The 21582-nt window shown below is 42.7% G+C and overlaps 1 protein-coding gene across 8 annotated transcripts in view; it reads left to right on the top strand.

Annotated features, from left to right (window-relative positions):
- Window positions 1-21582, top strand: part of WDR20 (WD repeat domain 20) — a 62945-nt gene that overhangs the window by 19833 nt on the left and 21530 nt on the right. For 6 of the 8 annotated variants that reach the window (XM_065871022.1, XM_065871020.1, XM_065871021.1 and 3 more), the window contains exon 2: window positions 21396-21578. The exons of the other annotated variants lie outside the window; for them this stretch is intronic. In XM_065871022.1, the coding sequence (XP_065727094.1) occupies window positions 21396-21578 (183 nt within the window). The remainder of the gene's footprint in view (window positions 1-21395; window positions 21579-21582) is intronic. 8 annotated transcript variants of the gene reach the window in all.

Here is a 21582-nt window from a genome sequence, read left to right as displayed (position 1 = left end):
ATGCTCCACTATAAAGTAAAAATTTAAAAAAGAACATAGGTATTCTGACTTCTCGTAGGCATATTGTATTTTTTAAATAGGTAATACATGCATGTGGTTCAAAGTTCAAATGGCATGCAGTGAAACGTCTGTCATACCCTGTCCCCTAGCCACCCTGTAACCAGGGTTATGTTCATGTGTATATTTCCAGAGACAGGCTGTGGTTCTACACATAAAATCACAGATATATTCCTCCCTCCTTTAAAAAAAAAATGTAAGTTTTAGCATCTGTACTGTTTTGTACCTTATTTGTTTTATAAAATATATTTGGGAGATTATTCTTTGTCAGTGTGTAAAGAGCTCTTTATTTTGTGAATAGCTGCACAATATCCCATTGTATGACTGTGCTATAGTTCCTTCTTTGATGAACGTTGAAGTTGTTTCCAGTCTTCAGCTGTTACGGACTATGCTGCAGTAAATAACCTTGTACATATATCACTTTGCCCTGTTGCTAGTATATCTGAGGAATAACTTCCTATGAGTGGAATTGCTGCGTCAAAGGAATGTGCATTTGTACTTCTGATAGACACAGATTATCTTACACGGGTTGTACCAATTTATACTTCTGGCTTCTAGCTAACAGTGTGCTATTAGTTGATCTTTGCCAGTTTGATAAATGAAAAGTGATATAAGCATCATTTCATATATTTAAGAGCCATTTATATTTTCTGTGAGTTGTCAATATCCTGTGCACATTTTTCTACTAGGATTTTGGTCTTTCTTTCTTTCTTTCTTTTTTTTTTTACTTGTAGGAGCTCTCCTTTATGTAAATTAGCCCTTAATTTGTGATCTGAGTTGCAGACATTTGGTTCCATTTGTCATTTGTTTTCTGATTTTGCTCGTGGTGGTTTTTCCTAGGTAGAAATTTTATTTTTTAGAGGAAAACGTATTAGTCTTTTCCCTTTGGGCTGTGGGTTTGGGGTCATACTTATTAGCCCTTCTAATTTTATTTTTTAAAATCCTCATGGTTTCTTCTTGTACTTCTGAAGTTTCATTAGTTACATTTGACATCTCTTTGATACTGCTGAGATTTATTCGGGAATAAGATGTGAGATGGAGTTTCAGCCCCCCCTTATTATTATTATTTTTTACAACAATCTTAGCTTTTTTTATTTCTTTTTTTTTTTTTTTAGCTCTTTTTATTTCTTATGTCTTACGTGGAAAATAATCTGTCAGCAGTTTTTTGCTGAACTCTGAGTAGATCATGATGTCCTGTGTATTTTTTCATTATAAGTTATAGTTATCTTTTTTTTCTTTTTTTTTTTTTGTGGCACTGCGTGGCTTACAGGATCTTAGTTCCCCAACCAGGGATTAAACCTGGGCCATGGCAGTGAAAGCACCAAGTCCTAAGCACTGGACCACCAGGGAATTCCCAAGTTGTAGTTATCTTTATCTTACCAATGTTGACTTAAAAATAATGATTGAAGTATAGTCTATTAGTGAGCATTGTTTTGAGATAAATTTTGTAGAATTTTCAGTTGGTAAATTAAGATTAGTTGGACATATATACACTACCAAATGTAAAATAGCTAGCTAGTGGGAAGCAGCCGCATAGCACAGGGAGATCAGCTTGGTGCCTTGTGTTCCCCTAGAGGGTGGGATGGAGATGCAAGAGGGAGGAGATATGGGCATATATGTGTATGTATAGCTGATTCACTTTGTTATGCAGCAGAAACTAACACACCATTGTAAAGCAATTATACTCCAATAAAGATGTTTAAAAAAAAAGATTAGTAATAATAGGTATAATGATAGCTAATTAATATTATGTACTACACTAAAGGAACATGTTTAGTAAATGATATAAAACTAAAGAAACTAAAGCTCTTAATTTGTGATCTGAGTTGCAGACATTTGGTTCCATTTGTCATTTGTTCATGTGTATATTTCCCTCTCATTTGAGTGAATCGTGTTTGAGGTCTCTTGGCTTCCTTGATTAATGCGTGGCTGTGCTACGTTAATAAATAGGGTTTACTGGGGCTTGATTCTCATGTCTAGTAGGCTCCCTTTATGGGTGATCATCTCGCAGACTGAAGGCTCTGAAGGTCCTGGCTGTAAGTGAAGGAGGATGCTTTGGGATCACCTGCATAGACTCAGTGGTGGTCCTTCACTACTTTTGTTCTTTTCTTCCTATTTCTATGCCACCTTGCCTGGCCTTATCTATTGTTGCATCTCTGCTTGAAGTTGCCATTTTCACCATGTGGTTAACTTTTTCAAGGTTTGTAAATGGCTCACTTTACTAAACTATCAAAAATCCAAGCTGAGCCTAGTAAGAAATTTAGCCTACCAATGGCCTCTTCAAAATCTTTCTGACAGTTCTCATAATGAGATACTTAACTGGCCAAGCTGACACCTTGTTGTCCCTGTACATTTGTTTTGTCTGTCTGTCTGTCTTGGTCTTTTCTCAAGTGCCATCCCACACCTTTTTGCTCAACTATACCATTGCCTAAATATTTGACTTGTCACATTTTCAAAAACAGAAGGGTTCCTCTTCTCTCTTCCCTTACATCAGAGGTTCTCTTACATGTGGTCCTCAACTAGCAGCATCAGCATCTCCTCAGAACTTGTGGAAATGCAGATCTCTGCCCTCCCCCTTGACCAACTGAATCAGATACTCTAGGGGTGGGGCCCAGCACTCTGTTTAACTAGCAGGTGATTCTGATGTGCTAGTTTTGTTTTTTTAAAAAATAATGAATTAATTAATTTGGCTGCATCGGGTCTTAGTTACAGCATGCGGAAACTTCGTTGTGGCGTGCAGCTTCTCTCTAGTTGAGGTGCGCAGGCTCAGTAGTTGTGGTGCGTGGGCTTAGTTGCCCCAGGGCATGTGGGATCTTAGTTCCCTGACCTGGGATTGAACCCGCGTCCCCTGCATTGGAAGGTAGATTCTTAACCACTGGACCGCCAGGGAAGTCCCTGATGCACTAAAGTTTGAGAACCACTGCCTTATGGGATCTAATTCAGGGCTCTCCTCATAGCTTTAACACTCAGTTAAAGCTTATTGGCCATTTAATTTGTGGAGTATATTAATAGCCATTGATTAATTTGTTTATCATCACAGTTATCATTTATTGAACACCTACTCGGTGCTGGGCACTAAACTAGGTGCTTTCACATACATTGTCTCATCCTCACAAACACTTTGCAAAATAGGGAGTGGTGTTTCCCACTTTATATATAGATGAGAAAGGGGAGGCTCTGAGGAATGCAGTAACTTGCCAAGGCGGCTGGCTACACAGCTGGTAAGTGGCAGCGTGAGATTTCAGTGGGTCTGTCAGACTCCTAAGCCTATGTCCTTTCTGGCACATCACACTGCCTTTCATATGAAACCTTGTTCCCAGAGAGTACATGTGAGTCTGTGGCTGTCATGTCATATAACAAATGGTTGTAATACACATGATTCTGGACTTCTCCCCTCACATTCTTTTTTTTTTATATAACTTTATTTTATTTATTTATTTTGGGCTGCGTTGGGTCTTCGTTGCTGCGTGTGGGCTTTCTCTAGTTGTGGAGAGCAGGGGCTACTCTTCGTTGCAGTGCGCAGGCTCCTCATTGCAGTGGCTTCTCTTGTTGCGGAGCAGGGGCTCTAGGTGCACAGGCTTCAGTAGTTGTGACACGGGTTCTAGAGCGCAGGCTCAATAGTTGCGGTGCGTGGGCTTAGTTGCTCTGCAGCATGTGGGATCCTCCCGGACCAGGGCCCAAACCTGTGTCCCCTGCATTGGCAGGCGGACTCCCAACCACTGTGCCACCAGGGAAGCCCTCCCCTCACATTCTTAACCCAATCTACTAAGCAACAACCTTCTAGCTTTTTTTTTTTTTTTTTTTTTTTTTCTTCGGTATGCGGGCCTCTCACTGTTGTGGCCTCTCCCGTTGCGGAGCACAGGCTCTGGACGCGCAGGCTCAGCGGCCATGGCTCACGGGCCCAGCCGTTCCTTGGCATGTGGGATCTTCCCGGACCGGGGCACGAACCTGTGTCCCATGAAGCGGCAGGCGGACTCTCAACCACTGCACCACCAGGGAAGCCCTAGCTTTTTTTAAATAGAAACACAGACTTTTATTTCCTTTTCTTAATATTCATTTACTTAACAGTATATCAGAGAATTGGGGGGTAAAAGAGACTTTGAGATCATAGTCCAGCCTCTATGTTTTCACACATCTAGTCATTACATTATATGTGCTACTCAGTATTTTTGTCTCAGAAATCAACTTGTATTTTCATTGAGGTATAAATTGGTATACGACACAAATCTGGCCTGTGCACTTGTATTATTTTTGCAACTTAAAAAAATGTTACATTGAACTTAGAAAATTTTTAATTGGTTGGGAAAAGTAATTTTGCTGGCTTTGCTTTAGTCCAGCTGTGTTACGAAAGTGAAGTGAACACGTGTTAGCAGATTGAGCACCGCTTTGACCCAGGGGACAGCTGCCGTCTCTGGTGAGGGGAGAGGCGTTGTTATTTAGGCTCTGTTTGCTCCTCTCACCTCTTTGACCTTTGCTCCCTCACTTCCAAACCCCCACCCCTCCAAACACATTTTTGGACAGGCAGTTAAATAGAAAAATACATTTATTTTTAAAATTCCTACAAGGAATTAACTGCTTATTTCCAAGCTTACTCACTGTACTTCTTGGTTTGAATGCATTTATCAAATGTGAATTGATATTATTTACTTAATAATGATAATAGCTAATACTTGGGTAGCTTTTTGAGTGAGCACTATTCCAGTCGCTTTACATATTTTAACTCCCTAATCCTCAAACATTGTATATAGTAGGAACTATTGTATTACCCCCATTTCCCCATTTTGTGGTAACAGTAGTGTGGAAAACTAAATAACTTGTCCAAGCTCACAGCGCTAGGAATGGCAGAACCCAAATCAAACCCAGGCATCCTAGCTCCGCAGTCTGCGCTCCTAAACACTCCTCAAAGTGTAGTGTTAGGTTTTCAGCCAGAGCTTTCTCTGTAACATGTCACTTTACATTTTTGAAATGGTACCCTATTCAGTGTTTTCGTTTTCCTGCATTAGGACCTGTGTGGAGGATGGGATTGATGTGTGAGCTTCCATAAAGAAATAATTTAGGCCCTTCAAAAATGTCAAATAATTGAGGTGTGCTAGGGACACAGGCAGAGGACCTGTGCTGAAGGCAGGTGGCCTTCTGGAGTGGGACACACCAGGCTTGAAAACAGTCTCCCAGTGCCTTTCTCAGCCTCGTCCTGCACCAGGACAGGCCCTGGCTGGCTCTCTGTGCTTTGCCATGCTCTCCCTCCTTTGGGGTCTTGAGTGTGCCGTGGTTTTTCGCCGCCCAACGAGCATGTATGTGCTTGAGGTCTGAGAATTTTGTGAGAACAGCACAAGTACTCAGACTTGCTGTGGACAACAAGAAAATTTGGGGATGTCATGTTACTGTGTGTCTCTTCTAATTTAAAGACAAATCTAGCGGCAGTACTCTACATGGAGGAGAGATGAGATCTTTCCATACCACCCTGAAGACTGCCTTTTAGTTTATGGCCACTTATAAACTTATAAATGCTGCTTATTGGACCTGCTGGTATTTGGAGCCTCAGCCTTTGTCATAACCATGGGTACCACCAAGCTGAGCTCCTGGCCTGCATTTCTTAGCTTTCAGTGTCTATGCAGCCTAGCTTAAAATTGCTATTTCTGCCATCCTTCTTGTATTTGCATACAAAATTTGGGTACATCCCTGCTGGCCAGAATTTTATTAGTGGGCATTTGGCCTGTCTGCAGAGGGAAGATTTTCTGGAAGACAGTCAGGGGCTTTGGAAAGAGCTGTGGGAGTGGGTATTGACCTTAGTTGCTCAGGACACAGCAGCTCCAGAGCTTTGACTTATCAAGAGGCAAGCAGCTCCCTTTCTCCCTCCTCCCTTCTCAGCCTGGAGAAGGCTCGTAGCAGTTGGAACTTGGTGCCAACTAAATGAGCGTCATTTGGTTATGCTAAGCTTAATGCGTTTTGAGAAGTCTTGTGTATTTCTTCACTCTATGTTATAAATAATGTAATTTCAAGTTCTGACAGCTAGTTGTTACGTCTGATGTAGAAGCAAGAAGACCACAGGTGAAAGGAAAGGAGACGGAAATGAGGGCTTTGGGTTAGGCTACTGTAGTGCTTTTCCTGAGTTTACTGGGTATAGAGCTCCACGTTCAGCTGCGGTATGAATTGATTTTGTGATTTTAGACAATTTACTTCCTCGGTCTTAAGTTGTAACATCTTGAGAGCAAATGTGACTTTTTTAAAGCTCCGCTCCAGCTGTTGTCTGTCTTCTGATTCTGTGAATGTGAGACTTAGGTTACCTATGTTCACATAAGACCATTGTCTATAGAGATATGTTACAGAATTATTCATGCTGGGAAATGAATGAGTTGCTTCTTCAGTCCACTTCTTTGTGACTAGCTTCATATTTAACTTTTTAAGCTAGTAGTTGCGAGTTTTAAATTATGTTTTATTATGTGAGATGATGAATGATAAGTGCTTAGAGTGAAGCAGGTGTGCGATTGTCGCCAAGTGCTACCTTGTGGATTATGGTTGATTTCAGGCTTCAGTTTGAAACTGCTTATTCAGCTGGTTGGCCTGCTAACCTACATTTAAAATGCAGTACTGTCCCCGTGGAGACTACAAATACAATACTGTCCCTCTTGAGCCTAGTATTTTTATTTCAGGCCTCCAGATTTTAAATGTTAAAATATTGCCGAATACCAAAGGAGGAATTCTACTATGTAACCCTTTTAGCTATTTCTTCTGGATTGAGGATAATTTAGGGCCTAGAATCTCTAGAAAAGCATGGGATTGATGATAAATTTGCAGTTCAATTCTTGTGAGAAAGATGGGGATTCAATTTTAGACCTACATTAGAGGCAAAATTGGGAAGTAAACTTGGAACAGATTGAATTTCCCAAAGAGGACTCTGGGAAAAGTTATCTGTATTTGCCACTGTAGCAAATTAGGAGCACACAGTAAATGCTTCTCACACTGTAGTACTATTTGAAGAGTGAAACAATAGAACCAGCCACCGCCTCCTTATCTGTCCCCTGAATGGTTGGCTTCTTTAAAGAATTTTCCTGTCCTGTCTCATCTCATTGAGTGACATCACTGGTGCCACAGAAACATTATTAACAGACACCAGCAGTCGTAATTGGTGTGAAACTTATGATTTGGCCAGTTCAAAATATATCATCACCTCTTGGCGATATATCATCCCTGCTTATACATTACTTCGTGTAACCGTAGGCTTCCTTTTACGGTGAATTTTACTGTTTGTTCACAAGGCATGTATTTTCCGGTGACCCTCTACTAGGCCATGACATGCTTTTAAACTACCAGAATAATTTTCAAATAGTTTCAGTTGGTTTTTTGGCCTGTGTTTTCTTCTTTTTCTATTTAAAAAATTACACAAGTAATATATAATTATTGAGGAAAAGTTAGAAATTAAGATAGGCAAAAAATTGTCATCTAAGTTCTACCCTCCCCTTTAATAACCACTTTTAATACTTTACTGAATATCTTTTCAAATTGTTCTCTTTGCAAACATATACATCTCAAACTGAATGAAACTTTTTTAATTACGGAAAATTTACAACTTACACAGAAGTAGAGAGAATGTCTCCCAGCTTCACCAGTTGTCGACATATGGCTAGTCTCATTTCATCTATTATCTCACCCGTACTGCATTATTTTAAAGCAAACCCCAAACATCATCTGTTTTCTTCTGTACTTTTTCTACAATTCATAGACTGGAGAAATAAAACCATATTTTCACATGTAAAAACTTTACATTCGATCAAAGTCTGTTCTTTGACAGATTCATAAATATTTTTTACAGTTGGTTTCTTGATACATAAGGATCTTTTAATTATTTTATTTATTTTTTAATTTGAAATATAGATTCATGGAAGCTGGCAAAAAATGTGCAAGGAGGTCCCATGTACCCTTCACCTAGTTTCCCCCAAATGGTAATATTTTGCATAACTATAGTATAATATCAAAACCAGGAAATTGACATTGGTGAAGTCTACAGAGCGCATTTGGATTTCACTAGGATCGTGTGTGTGTGTGTGTCTGTCTGTCTGTGTATATTCCATGCGGTGTTATCCCATGTGTAGATTCATGTAACCACTGCCACAAATAAGTGTTGTTTCATAATCAGTTTATTCAAATTAATTTTGTAATTGGTTTGTTTAAATTTGTTTCCAAGCAAGGACCACACATTGCAGTTAGTGTCCATGCCTCTTAAATCTATTTTTAATAAAAAATTAGTTGGTTGTAATTTCACTTACAGAAAATGACAATCATAGTACAAAGAACCCTCAGATGGACTAATTATTTAAAATTTGCCTATTTGTTTTATCATTTGTGTTTTCCCTCCCCCTCTTCTCCATTCCTCCTCCCTTCCCTCTATGTGTATGTATGTACATATATAATATAAATCATTTGAGAGTAATTTGTAGACATCATGTCCATTTATTCATATAAACCTCAGTTTTCTATTTACCAAGAACAAGATTTTCTCTTACATAACCCCAGTACTGTACATTTATCAGAATCTAAATATAACTGATCTGATCTGCAGTTCACATTAAAATTTCACTAGTTACCTCCATGCTGTCCTTTAAGAACCATTTTCCCCTGGTTTGGGAGCCAGTCCAGGTTCACAGACTACAGGTAGTTGCAGGCTCTTTAGTCTCATTCAGTGTTCAGTAGTTTCTTCTTTGTTTTCACGACCTTGACGTCTTGAAGAGTTCAGACCAGTTATTTTGTAGAATCTCTCAGTTTAGATTTGTCTGATATTTTTGTGATTAGATTCATAGTCTACAGTTGGGGGGGCACCACAGAACCACTGTTGTGTCTTTCTTGGAGCAGCAGGTCAGGAGACACAGGACGCTGCTTTGTTCTGGTCACAGTGGTGATGTGAACATTGACTTAGGTTGTGTTTGCTAAATTAATCCATGGTCAAGTTCCACTTTTCTCTTTGTAATTGGTATGTAATTTGTGAAGGGATACTTTGGGACTACATAAATACCATTTTTCTCCTCAGACCTTTATCCACTAGTTTTAGCATCCATTGATGATTTTTGGCTGAATTGGTTATTACTGTATTACTGTGATGGTTATAAAATGGTGATTTTCAAACTCCATTATTTTTTCCTTCTACATTTATTAGGTGTTAGTCTACTGTAGAGGAAAGCTTTTTTTTCTCCCCATTTATTGAGATTAGCGTGAACTCAGATTCTTATTTTATTCCATGATAATTCTGTAGTATTGTTTTTATGTGTAAATTGTCCCATCATTGACCAATGATAGTCCCTCTGCTTTGCCCCCTGAGTCTTTTTTTTTGGCCACACTGTGCGGCATGTGGGATCTTCCCCGACCAGGGATCGAACTAACGCCCCCTGCAGTAGAAGCGCAGAGTCTTAACCACTGCACCACCAGGGAAGTCCAGCCCCTGAATCTTTTGGACACAACTTCAGTGGTCTTTGATAGCTTTCTTGCTCAGCGGTACAGAAAGATGTTCCAGATTCATCTGTGCACTTCCTGCCCCATACCTGGTATCAAGTATATAGGAGCCTTGATGACTTTGAAAAATAGCATTCGTGACACAGTCTGGGCACTAGGATTTCCTATTGTCATTTGGTCATTGCTTCTATACATTTAATACATCTTATGTGGAAAATCTGAATTCCTAATGACATTCACATAATTAATTTTTTGTTTTATTTTACAAGACATTGAGAATGACAATATACTGGGACTTCCCTGATGGTGCGGTGGTTAAGACGCTATGCTCCCAGCGCAGCGGGCACGGGTTCCATCCCTGGGCAGGGAACTGAGATCCTGCATACTGCACGGCACAGCCAAAATAAAAGAGTAACAATGTACTCTTATTGCTAACAATATGATTACAGTATGAATACAGTTTTAAGATTTCTTTATAACTCTTTTAATCTTTTGAATTCTATTTTTTTATTGTTGCATTTTTCACTTAATGCTATACCATATAACATCCTTCTTTGCTGGTAAGTAAATGTCTTCATTTTAAATGGCTGCATGATATACTTACCCATTTCATTTTTCAAACACGTAAGATGTTAATAATGTTTTGTTAGAAACAAAGCTGAGTTGACTGTCTTTGTATGTGTGTTTGATCATTAAAATTATTTATTTATTTATTTATTTTTTTGCGGTACGCGGGCCTCTCACTGCTGTGGCTTCTCCCGTTGCGGAGCACAGGCTCCGGACGCGCAGGCTCAGCGGCCATGGCTCACGGGCCCAGCCGCTCCGCGGCATGTGGGATCCTCCCGGACTGGGACATGAACCCGTGTCCCCTGCATCGGCAGGCGGACTTACAACCACTGTGCCACCAGGGAAGCCCAAAATTATTTTTTAACTTAAGGATAGCATCCAAACAGAAATGTGTATAAATGTAAAGTTCTATTAGTTTTTCACAAAGTAGAACCAACCCCAGGTTAAGAAACAGCATTCCTAGCCACCTGGAGCCTCCCTGTGACCCCTTCCCACACTCCTGAAGGGGTAGCCACCGTCCTCACTTCCAGCATCACATGAGTTTTCCTTATTTTTGAACTTTATATAAGTAGAATTATTTAGTATATGCTCTGCTTCTTTTATATCTGGCTTCTTTCACTCAAGATTATTTTTTGAGGTTTTTCCATGTTTTTTCTCAGTGCATGTCTTCCATGGGTAGTATTCCATGTATATAGCCTGCTATTCACCTAGCCTACTGTGGATGGGCATTTGTGTTGGGCCAGCTCTGGGCTGTTACAGATAGATTACACACTTGGAAAATATTTTCTAAGGACAGATTCCTAGGAGTTGAATTTGTGTTTAAAGGAAAGGAGGCTTTTGCTCCGTGCTGCTGAATTGCTCTGCATGAAGGCTGGCCAGTTTACACTCCCGTCATAGTTAGGTGAGGCCTGCCCCTCCACATTCGTGTATGTGCTAGTCTTAACTGGTCCACATTTTGAAACTCGCTGCTATTGCATTACTAGTGCTGTACCAGTGCATGGTGCATTTCAGGTGCCTTAAAAGGCATTTTTAATCTGGTAGGAGAAGAAACATCAGAAATGTTTGAGTGGCTGTCATTGAGGTAGCCTATAAGACAGTTATGTCCCCCCAAAATTTGACTTAGCTGGGGAGATAAGACATGACAGAATGACAAACAGCAGAAGTGCCAAGTGAATGGTAGTTCCAGTGATACTATAAAACTTTAGATGAAGGAAAGAGCAAGGCTCTTCTTCATAGTAGTAGTTAGAAATCGGTCAGCTCTCTGTAACTGTCATTGAATTGAGTCTGCTTTCTTCACCTGAGGCCTGGCTGGATCAGAAAATAACTATTTGAATTACAGAGGCCAAATCCAGTGTTTTGGCCGTCGATTTTAGTGGCTGGTCTCCTTTCATTGTAAGATAAGTTTAATGTGCTCTCTGGCTCTCTTGCTTCCTATTTGAAAACCCAGCAATGTACTGGCTCCAAAGTACTGTCATTTGGTGTAAAATTACTGGTACACATCAGTGCCATTTTTTGAAATTTCATATGTTACAGATTCAGTAGTTCATTGTTCCACCTGAAGTTGGGTGATTGAAAAGGTAGCAACTTGATGTGACTGAAAGCACAGTTCTAAGGTCTCTGCAAACTTGGGCAGATCACCACCCCTCCCTGGGCCTCAGTTTCAATGTAGGGTAAGGAAATGAGTGTCAGAAAATTGCAGGGCCTCTACACAATTGGAGATTTAGGGCATTTCCCCCTTCGAACGGGATCTCCTCTGCAGAGCGCTGCTTGTGTTGCTCAGCACCTTGATTGAGAAAATTGAAAAATCATCTGTGTGCCACGCCAAACATAATAAGCTCATGGGCATATAAATGCCAGGAAGGCAGTGGGATGGCAGCCAAGCAGCATGCAGGAGCTACTCACTGCCTTGGAGTGGTCTTTACTTTACCAGTGCTGTCACAGCACCTTTAGAAGGTCACAGAATTTCTCCCCACCCCCACCCCTTTTAGGGGAAACTTTAAAAATACCTATTTTCTAAGAATTTGAAATGAGTATCTTTTGCAGAAACGAAAGCCCCTTGCCTTTTCTTCCACTTGAGATGTTGGTATTCCCTTGGGAATAGGAATGCATATGTCTGCATATTTAACAGAAGGGTTTAATAAAAATAGGTCATTTGACTATGTCAGCATTTTAATGGGGTGAGATCTGGTGTTAGAATGTGTGCAAATTGTTTTTATCTAATGTTTATTCATAGTTTTTCTTTAATGAAGAAATCCGTATTTCATTAGCCTAAATGAAGCACCAGGACAACCATTTGTAGCGCTTCGCACTGTGATAAGAGCCTTAGCCTGAATGTGGAGTGCAACATAAGAAAACGAAGAGATGGCGGAGATGTTGCAGTTTAGTAGCTTATCAAGTTCATTTTGGAAAAATCACTCTGGGGGAAGAGGAGTAGAGTTTACATAGCTAACAGTTTTTAAGTAACAGACGGCCTTGGGAAAAAATGGCATGTGATAACAACAGAAGTTTATTATTTCGGCAGACACTTGACAGACAGTGCTGGGCCAGGGGAGAAGAAGACGCTTCACATAATCTCAGCCCTGCTTCCTCTGGGTGGCTGCTCCCACCCCGCCCGAAACAGGGTTCCAAAGGAGGAGCCTTCTCCGGCTCCTGTGAGAAGTGTTTCTTTGGTGAACAGTATGCAGTTCCACGGATCTTTGCTGTGAATGAACACATTTTATGCATCTTGTGACTATGCATCTCTTCCCATTTTGGAGTGACCTAAAGGTGGCGCCCCTCGCATTTTCCGTCTTGTTATTTGCCTGTATTCTGATGGTGGATGGCATTGTTCGTCCCTTCTCTCTCCTTGCATGGAGTTCCCTGCCCCACTTCTCACGGCCTCGCTGCTGCTGTCGTGCGCAGGAGAGGAGCTCTGGAACGTGAGCGCTGGGTGCTCATTCGGGGGTCAGGGCTGGCAGAAGGCTGCTGGCAGATGACTGACAGTTGTTTTCAGTAAAGGGAGTGGGTCTGGTGTGCCAGTGCAAGTGTGGGCGTGTGCTAGGATGTCTGACGATGAAGGAGGAATAGAGACTAAGGAAGGGAAGGTACTGTCTTGTTTTGGAAAATTACATTGGAAGGAAAACATGCTCTAAACTTGGCTTCTGCTGTTTTTCTCCAGGAAATTTAGGGCAGAAAGAAATATCCCTGTTTTCCCTTATTTAGATCTCTTTGAAAGTATTAACGAATGATGAGGATTTTCAAAGCCTCTCTGATAAGCAGCAAGTCCTTATGTATTCAAAAGGAGAAATATGAGTTTTCACTAAGTTTTCTAAAGTGCCTTTTAAGTGTCAGGTATTATGCTTGGGATTATCTCCATTTTGAGAAAACGGCCCTGCAAGGCAAATGCGTTGAGAAGGTGGGTCTGGAATCTGGGCCAAACTGAGCAAGGCTGGAATATTCGATTGCCACGTCAGCAAGGATAGGAGCATGGAGTCACACAGTACTAGAATTTTAGACTAAGTGCTACCTCTGATGTTATCTCGTCACCTTCCTGTCACAGCACCATGATGCAGTAGACGGAGCACGGGGGCTGGGATTTAGAGGCCTAAACTCCACCACTTGCTGCTGCTTGACAGCTGGTTCTGTTTCTCTGTTTATAAAGTGGGAGTGGCCATCGTTCTTATGTGCACAGGTTCCTAATGATGGTCAGAAGAATTGATGCTTGAGGGTGCACCCTCTTGAGGGTGCTCTGTAAACCATCAAGTGACTTTCCGGTATTTGCTAATGGAGGTTGTTTTCTTTCATAGATGGGCGCCCAAGAAGGCATTAGTTGTTAGTTAGGCTTTTGGTCAGCAGAAGGATTATATATTTGCTTTTATATATATGTCTGGCTCTGAGTTTCTTCTGGTTCCCATCACTTTACTTTTCTTTCCTGTTTTCGGAATTGTTTCATTTCTACGGCAGATACTTAACAACGTCTTCTGTGTGTCGGGAGCTTTATTAGGCATTGGAGGTAGAGTGGCGAGTAAGACAGACATGCTTCTGGCCTTTTTGAAACGCTGGAACGGTACAGTTGAGTGACCTTTTTTTTCCTACTGGGATAAGTTATCCCAAACCTGACTTCCTAATACCCCTGGTATCTCTTTTTGTAATGGGTTGGACTCTAAATACCATTGATGCCAACTATGCAGATATTTCGAATGTAACTATTGAACTGAAGAAACTATGAGAAAGATGAGTTGTGGGGCTATTTCACAAGATTAGCCTGGTTTTGTGTCTACTTCAAGGGCAGGTGGCTTGGACTGTGGAATCAGCATCTGTGCAGTGCCTTACAACTGACTGTTACCTGAGTGTTAAACTGCTCACCTGGGCAGTGAAGATGTTTGAAAATCACTGTTCGGTATTTTGGTCATTAGAGCCCCAGGTTATTTTCCACTGTGCTGAAGAAGATTTGTATTAAATAGTACATTGATCTTTGTTCACAAAGCAAATATAACAGCTCAGAGAGGTCTGAGTCTCATTTCATTCACTCTTGTGACCGGGAGGCGTTTCCCCAGGATGACCAGCTAGGTGTGGTCCAGCCCCAGGCTGTGCACAAATCCCTCACAGGCATTAGAAACCCCAAGCCTGACTAGGTTAAAAGTCTCCCCCAGGAAAAACTGTGGAACAGTCTTTATAATGTGGTTTATTCTGGATCCCAGGTCTTGAGATAGGACTCCAGTTGTTCCTCCTCTTTCCAACTCGGTGATCTTCTGGGGCACTGGGAAGTAATCCCCTGTCCACTTCTGGCTCCTGTTCTGGTTGTCTGAGATGTGGTCAAAAGGAACGGTAATAGAAAGCACTACAGCAGTTCTCTTTTGATTTTCAAATGGCATAATGGAGACCTTTGATGCCCCTGGAGCTGCTCCTGCCATTTTGGGTTCATCCATTCAGGCAGTCAGTGACTGAGCAGCCTCCTGACTTTGTTGTTTCGAAAGGACTTTCACAGTGTACGGAGTACAATTCACATACACCGCTAATAAATGGGGCACCTGGAGACAGGCGCTCAGTGGAGGCCCAGTGAAAGCCTGCCTCCCGGGGTGAGATCAGGAGGAAATGACACTGGCGCTGCGGTGAGCAGCATTTGTGTGATGGAGGGGGGAGGGGGAAGGGAGTATTGTAAGTGAAGGGGGAAATGTAAGGAAAGGCAGGAAGGTGCAAAGAGCGCAGGCAGCGTGTGAACACGTGCTGCCCTTGCGGGTAGTGTGTGTGAAGGGGCAGGGGATGGTGAGGCCTGTAAGAGGAAGGCTGTGGATGCCAGCTAAGCAGTGTAGCCATGGGTGCGGCCGGGCAGAGCCGAGGAGGTTTGGAGTGGGAGAGTGACCTGAGTCTTCGTGAGGCTTAATCTGGCAAGTGCGGGGGGGAAGAATGGCAGGTGTGTCGAAATGGGTGGAAGGAGCCTGGTGCTAAACCCGTAAGCTGCCCCTAGGCTAGGAGGGGGCCTGGAGGAGGACAGGCTGCTAGCAGGGCTCTGAGCTGGCATGGGGGGTGCCAGGCGGGGACCCAACCAAGGCGACAGGCTTAAAGCTCGGGAGAGGGGCTGCGGAGGGAAGAGAGTGATTTCTGGTGTAGATGGGGTGAGCTTCTTGTCGGGGTGGACATTTGGCAGCTTTTAGATAGACCAGTAAAAGGAGTCTCTTCTGGCAAGTTCTGTGAGACGGTTCTCTCTGAGGTGATTCTCTAAAGGGGAGGGAGAATGTGACATTTAGGGAAAATAAAGCCCCCCTTAGTACCTACATGCCTCCCACATACCATCATCTGGCATACATTTTTCAGAAGAGGTCTTTCTGAGATTATTTTCCACATCACACCAAATGCTTCTGGGCACTCAAGAATATCAAGTAGCAGGTTCCCATGACGAGGGCTCGGCCCGGGCCCACCGTGTGCCTTCTCTGAGCTCCTGGAATGGCCGTGACAGGGCGCCTGTGGGAGCCCATGCCCTACTGGTTCAGTCCCTCCTCCATGTTCCTGTCGGCTCCCCAGCATTCCCTGGGACCGGGCAGGGATCTGCGGTGAAGGTGTGAGCTGCAACAGCTTGGTTTCTTTTGCAGACCTTTGTGATAAATGTTCGTTAATTCCATGCTAAACCCACCGAGCTGACTTCATGTCTTGACAGTATTCGTCATGAAGAGAATTCCAGGGATTTTAAGGATCAAAAGTCCAAGGAAAAAAGAAACATGACATTTTAAAGTTTGTACTTATTGACAGGATTTTGGTTAACCAGCTCTGTTAATGTAGTAGGAATTTTTAAACCATCATTTAAATTTTTTCTGTTGAGAATGAGACACTGACAAATCAATTGTAATCGTAACTCCTTATGCAGAAACTAATGAGCATAATGATGAAATTTAATTGAAAAATTGAAAAGTTTGGAACAATCGCAGTTTCATTTGTTAAACAGATATTGAGCATTTATGACAAACTGGATACTCTGTTGGGGCTGAATAACCAGATATTTTTACCAGTTCGTAAAATTCTTGTCAATTCTTAAAATTGGTAAGACTTTTAAATAAATTGGTTCTGCTATAAATTCACATTTAAGAATTTAGATAATTGGCAATAATTAGGATGCAAAAGCACTAAAAAAATACCAAAGTGTCTGTAGCCTGTCTATGCAGGATTTACCAGAAAGCTGAGAAACAGAAGTAGTTTTGTGGAATAACAATAGTAACTGTTTAATAAAGAAGTTCTGCTTTTTAAGGAATTTTCTGTTGTAATTTTAGTTGTAATTCTAATTGATGATAACAGACATAAAACAATACTGTGATCACGTAAGTGATTAAATACTAAATTTTGTGCAACGAACTAAGTACTTGAGAATTGTGTTAAAGGAGACAGCTCAGGAAACGGTAGTTGGGAAAATGCTTGCTGGAGGTGGCGGGACTTGAACTGACGGGTAATACTCCTGGGAACAGGGGCAGAGGAGACTATCCCAACCAAGGGGGCGACTTAATGAAGCCAGGAAGAGAGGACGTCTGCCTGCACCAGACTCAACACACCTGGTCGGAGGCGAGGACGGGTGGGACGGTAGAACAAGGTGGAGTGGTGGGACATGGCCCTCGACCCCTTAATTCCTTCCCAGGTTCCTCAGCAGTAAAACATGGATGGTATTAGTGCCGACTCTGAGGGGCGGACTGTGAGATTAAACGAGATGATAAGTGTTAACGTCCTGGTGCATAGAAAGTGTTCAACGGACAGAAGTTGCTGTTGCTGTTAGGGGAGATGGCTGGGGCCCAACCACGAAGGGCAGGACTGCTTGGGAGTTGTCCTATTCTGATGTGATGGAGATTAGGAAGCCACTGAGACATTTGCCCCAGGTAGGATGTGACAGGGGTAAATTAATAATGGTAGCTACCGTTTGAGTGCTGATGCGTGCTCTGTGCTTTATATCCATTACCTGCGGGCCTTTCCGTGACCCTGTGGTGGAGCTAGGGGACTTTGTTCTCTGCGGCTCTGGGAGAGGTGACGAGCACCTTGGCCAAGGCCACCTAGCTACCAAGAGGGAAGGCGAGGTTTGAACCCAGGCCTGCCTGGTTCCAAAGTCTCGGCTCTTTCTCCTCCTACCAGACTGCCTTGACCTGGGAAGCCATCTGTCAGGGGGCTGACGACCCCACGGGGAAGGAGTGGCTGGCTCAGGTCGTTGTTACTGCTACTGAAAGGGGGGTGGGTTCAGGATTCCCAGTGGCACACCGCCACCCCACCTCCTAGGAAAATAGGAGGAGGAGGAAGAGGAAAGAAGACAGCGGCACAGCAATGGAAAAAGAGACAGGACTCGGTGATTGGCTGTAAGAGGAAAGAGGACGAGATGAGCTGGAGGTGACGGTGCTGTTAGAAATGAAGGCAGGCACTGGTGGACCCACCTTTCCCTGCACCTGGGGTCGGGCTCCAAAAAGCCCAGGCACTGCTGGGGGAGTCCCCAGGCTTCTCGGAAGAATAACACCCCTCGCAGTCACTACAGGGCTCACAGTAGGTCTTGCTGGGTGTAAGTGGCATGTTGCTTGGCTAACGTTCTGCTCTTGAGTGCCATCAGGGCCATTGGGGGTTTGTGGGGGAAGGAGTGACCTTAGGTAAGAGATATTTTGGTGTTTCTTGGGCCTAGGTCTACTTTTATGCCTTCTAGGACAGTGTTTCTCCCACCAGTACTGAAAGACCAATTCTTAAAATTTCCAGTCTATCTGGGCTGATACTTTTGTAAAATAAAAGGAGGATTACTAGAAAACCTGAAAAAGACATGGAGAATGCAAACTTGAATTTTTTGTTATTGGGTTCAACAGGTATAAAATCACTCTGTCACGTTGCCGTAAAAGTTTCTAAACGCGTATTCGCAATCTGTGTACTTAGTGTGTGTGTGTGTGTGTGTGTGTACTTAATTTTGACTGCAGGCTAGCAGACCGTTCATGGTCTGGCACACCTTGAGAGCAATGATCTAGGGAGAAACTTTGTTAAGCAAATTAGTAGCAGGACGTTTTTGGAATAGACACATGATTCAAGAGTAAAAAGTGTCTTTCAGTTGGCATTTAAAATACTTTAGATGTGCGTTCCTGTGTGATCCAATGACATCTGTGACAAATGACATCTTTTCAGTAAAGTTCCATATTAGGGGGCAGGAATGTGAAAGAAATATACCAAGAACGGAGGCTAACATTGTTATTGTAAGGGATCCATAAGTTTAAAACTAGTAGCAATACTTGGAAAAATTGGTGCTTTAAACTTTCTCTGTTGTTCTGAGAATCATTGTATTTCTTTTGCTCATTTAAGTTATATTTGTTCTCTCTATTAATGTTTGGTTTGCCTTTGAATTGATTTTTATATTTTGGTGCATAATTTTATGTATATTCTTTCACGGGGTAGTTGCTTTTTTTAATATAAATTTATTATTATTTTTCGCTGCGTTGGGTCTTCGTTGCTGCGCGTGGTCTTTCTCTAGTTGCGGTGAGCGGGGGCTACTCTTGGTTGCAGTGCGCGGGCTTCTCATAGTGGTGGCTTCTCTTGTTGTGGAGCACAGGCTCTAGGCGCATGGGCTTCAGTATTTGTGGCACACAGGCTCAGCAGTTGTGGCTCCTGGGCTCTAGAGCGCAGGCTCAGTAGTTGTGGCGCATGGGCTTAGTTGCTCCGCCGCATGTAGGATCTTCCTGGACCAGGGTTCGAACCCGTGTCCCCTGCATTGGCAGGTGGATTCTTAACCACTGCACCACCAGGGAAGTCCACAGGGTAGTTGCTTAAGCAAACTAAAAAGAAAAAGTCTCGAGTTAACATATGCCGATATAGAGATCATATAATAATTTAGTTGTTCATATTTCAAATTTGATTTTTGACTCTATCTTACATTTTGAGCATTTTTACTTTCGCTGCTCTTTCCTTGCACTGAGATCATTTGCTGTGTTGTTCCCTTAGCCTAGACTTCTCTTTCCCTGCCCTTAGGGCCCAGCCCAGGAGCTGCTTCCCTCCAGGCAGACTGTCAGCAGTGAAGGGGCTCCTGTCTCTGGCATCCGACTTCTGCTGAGCACCCGCTTCCTTGCTCACTGTCCCTTTTCTCCTTGCTCCAAAGTCAGGACTTCCTTTTGTTTTGCATCATACTATATATTACACTTTTCAAGGCTCTTTCATGTATATGTTCTCTTATTTCATCCTCCAGACAGTACCATGAGGTTGGTAGAATGGATTCTCATCCCCATTTTAACTGAGGTGAGGCAGGGAGAGTGTCCACGTGGCATGAATCTTCATTCCTTTGCCAGGGCTCCCAGGGTCACTTGTGCCACTCAGGTCCAGACTGCCAAATGCTCAGGTTTTGAGCCTGTCATTTTGAGGTCCTCTTTTTTTTTTTTTTTTTTTTGCGGTACACGGGCCTCTCACTGTTGTGGCCTCTCCCATTGCGGAGCACAGGCTCCGGACGCGCAGGCTCAGCGGCCATGGCTCATGGGCCCAGCCGCTCCACGGCATGTGGTACCTTCCCTGACCGGGGCACGAACCCGTGTCCCCTGCATCGGCAGGCTGACTCAACCACTGTGCCACCAGGGAAGCCCTTGAGGTCCTCTTTTTTTACACTGTATTTGTTATCTGAAAAATCTAGAATTCTCAGTGCAGTGTCACAGGCCTCTTTGGAAGAAAATAATCTTCAGAACCTAACCCTGGGGATGGTCCATAGAGAGCCAGAGCTGTGAACCCAGGAACCGCACACAGGGCCAAAGTGGGTGTTTTAAAGGATGTGTTCAGTTGTCTCCACCTGTGATTTTCAAATGACAGTGGGAGGGGTTGGGTTTCCTTTATTTCAACAATAACAGCCCAGCATTTTGGATTGCACAGAAGGTTTCTCATGAAGAGAAGATCCTGCTTTAAAAGGGGTGAGGCACTTTGAAAAATCACATTTAGCCCAAGTCAGGAGTCAGAATTTGGAGTGTGTGTGGTGTGTTTCCTCCCCATCCCCTTTACGGTAAAACCGACCTGTGTTCTAAATCCAGCCCTTCCACTTACTAGGTAGGTATGGTGACCTCGGCTGAGTTACTTAACGTCCCTAAACTTGTTTTCTCATCTGTAAAGTGGGGGAAATACTATCTATTTTGAAGGATCATTGTAAGGATTAAAGATGATGCATGTACCAGACTTGGGGTGCGGGCTCGACGAGTGAGAGTTACTTGGAAGCTGATGCAGAAGAGAGAATGTGACCCAGTACAAGAGTCACTGCCTGTGTACAACTGGCCATAGTAGTGGTTCTCAGCCTGGGTAGGTGTCAGAATCACCTGGAAGACTGTTTTAACTACAGCTTGCTGGGTCCACCCTGCCTGCCCCCTGTAGTTTGATTCATTTGGTGTGGTGCGGGCCTTGAGAATTGGCATCTCTTGAGTTTCCAGGTGATGCTGCTGCTGCTACCGCTGGTCTGGGGACCACGCGTTGAGAATGACTGGGCTGCAGGTGAACTCACCCATGAGCGTTTAGGTGCTGTAGCTGTAGTTGAAAGCCGAGCTTTTATGTGGTTAAAGTTAACTTTGTTAGAAAGTGCTCGGAATGCATTTCGCAAATACTGAATTTGGTATCTCAAGGATTTTTCCTCCTGAAGTCCAGGAGTCTTTGTTAAATATACTTGAAGAAGAATAAGCTACGAGAGTAACAGTTATAAACATATTGTGGATAGTCAAACAATACCAGATTGGCTGAGGTATGTGAAAGTGCTTTTATAAAATGCTAAAAACCGCAAAAATATTTTAATACTTTTTATTTTTAAGATTGAACATCATAATGGAGTATAAAATAGTGTAACTTAGATTTCTCATCTCAATGTGCTGTTTACCGTGTGTATTTTTCTCTTTCTCCTCCAGGCTGCTGACTTGAGTAAACCAATAGATAAAAGGATATACAAAGGAACACAGCCTACTTGTCATGACTTCAACCACCTAACAGCCACAGCAGAAAGTGTCTCTCTCCTAGTGGGCTTTTCCGCAGGCCAAGTCCAGCTTATAGACCCAATCAAAAAAGAAACTAGCAAACTATTTAATGAGGAAGTAA

The sequence above is a fragment of the Phocoena phocoena genome, chromosome 2 (assembly GCF_963924675.1).
Source record: "Phocoena phocoena chromosome 2, mPhoPho1.1, whole genome shotgun sequence".
NCBI classification, from domain to species: Eukaryota; Metazoa; Chordata; class Mammalia; order Artiodactyla; family Phocoenidae; genus Phocoena; species Phocoena phocoena.
This window is presented reverse-complemented; position numbering and strand designations above follow the sequence as displayed.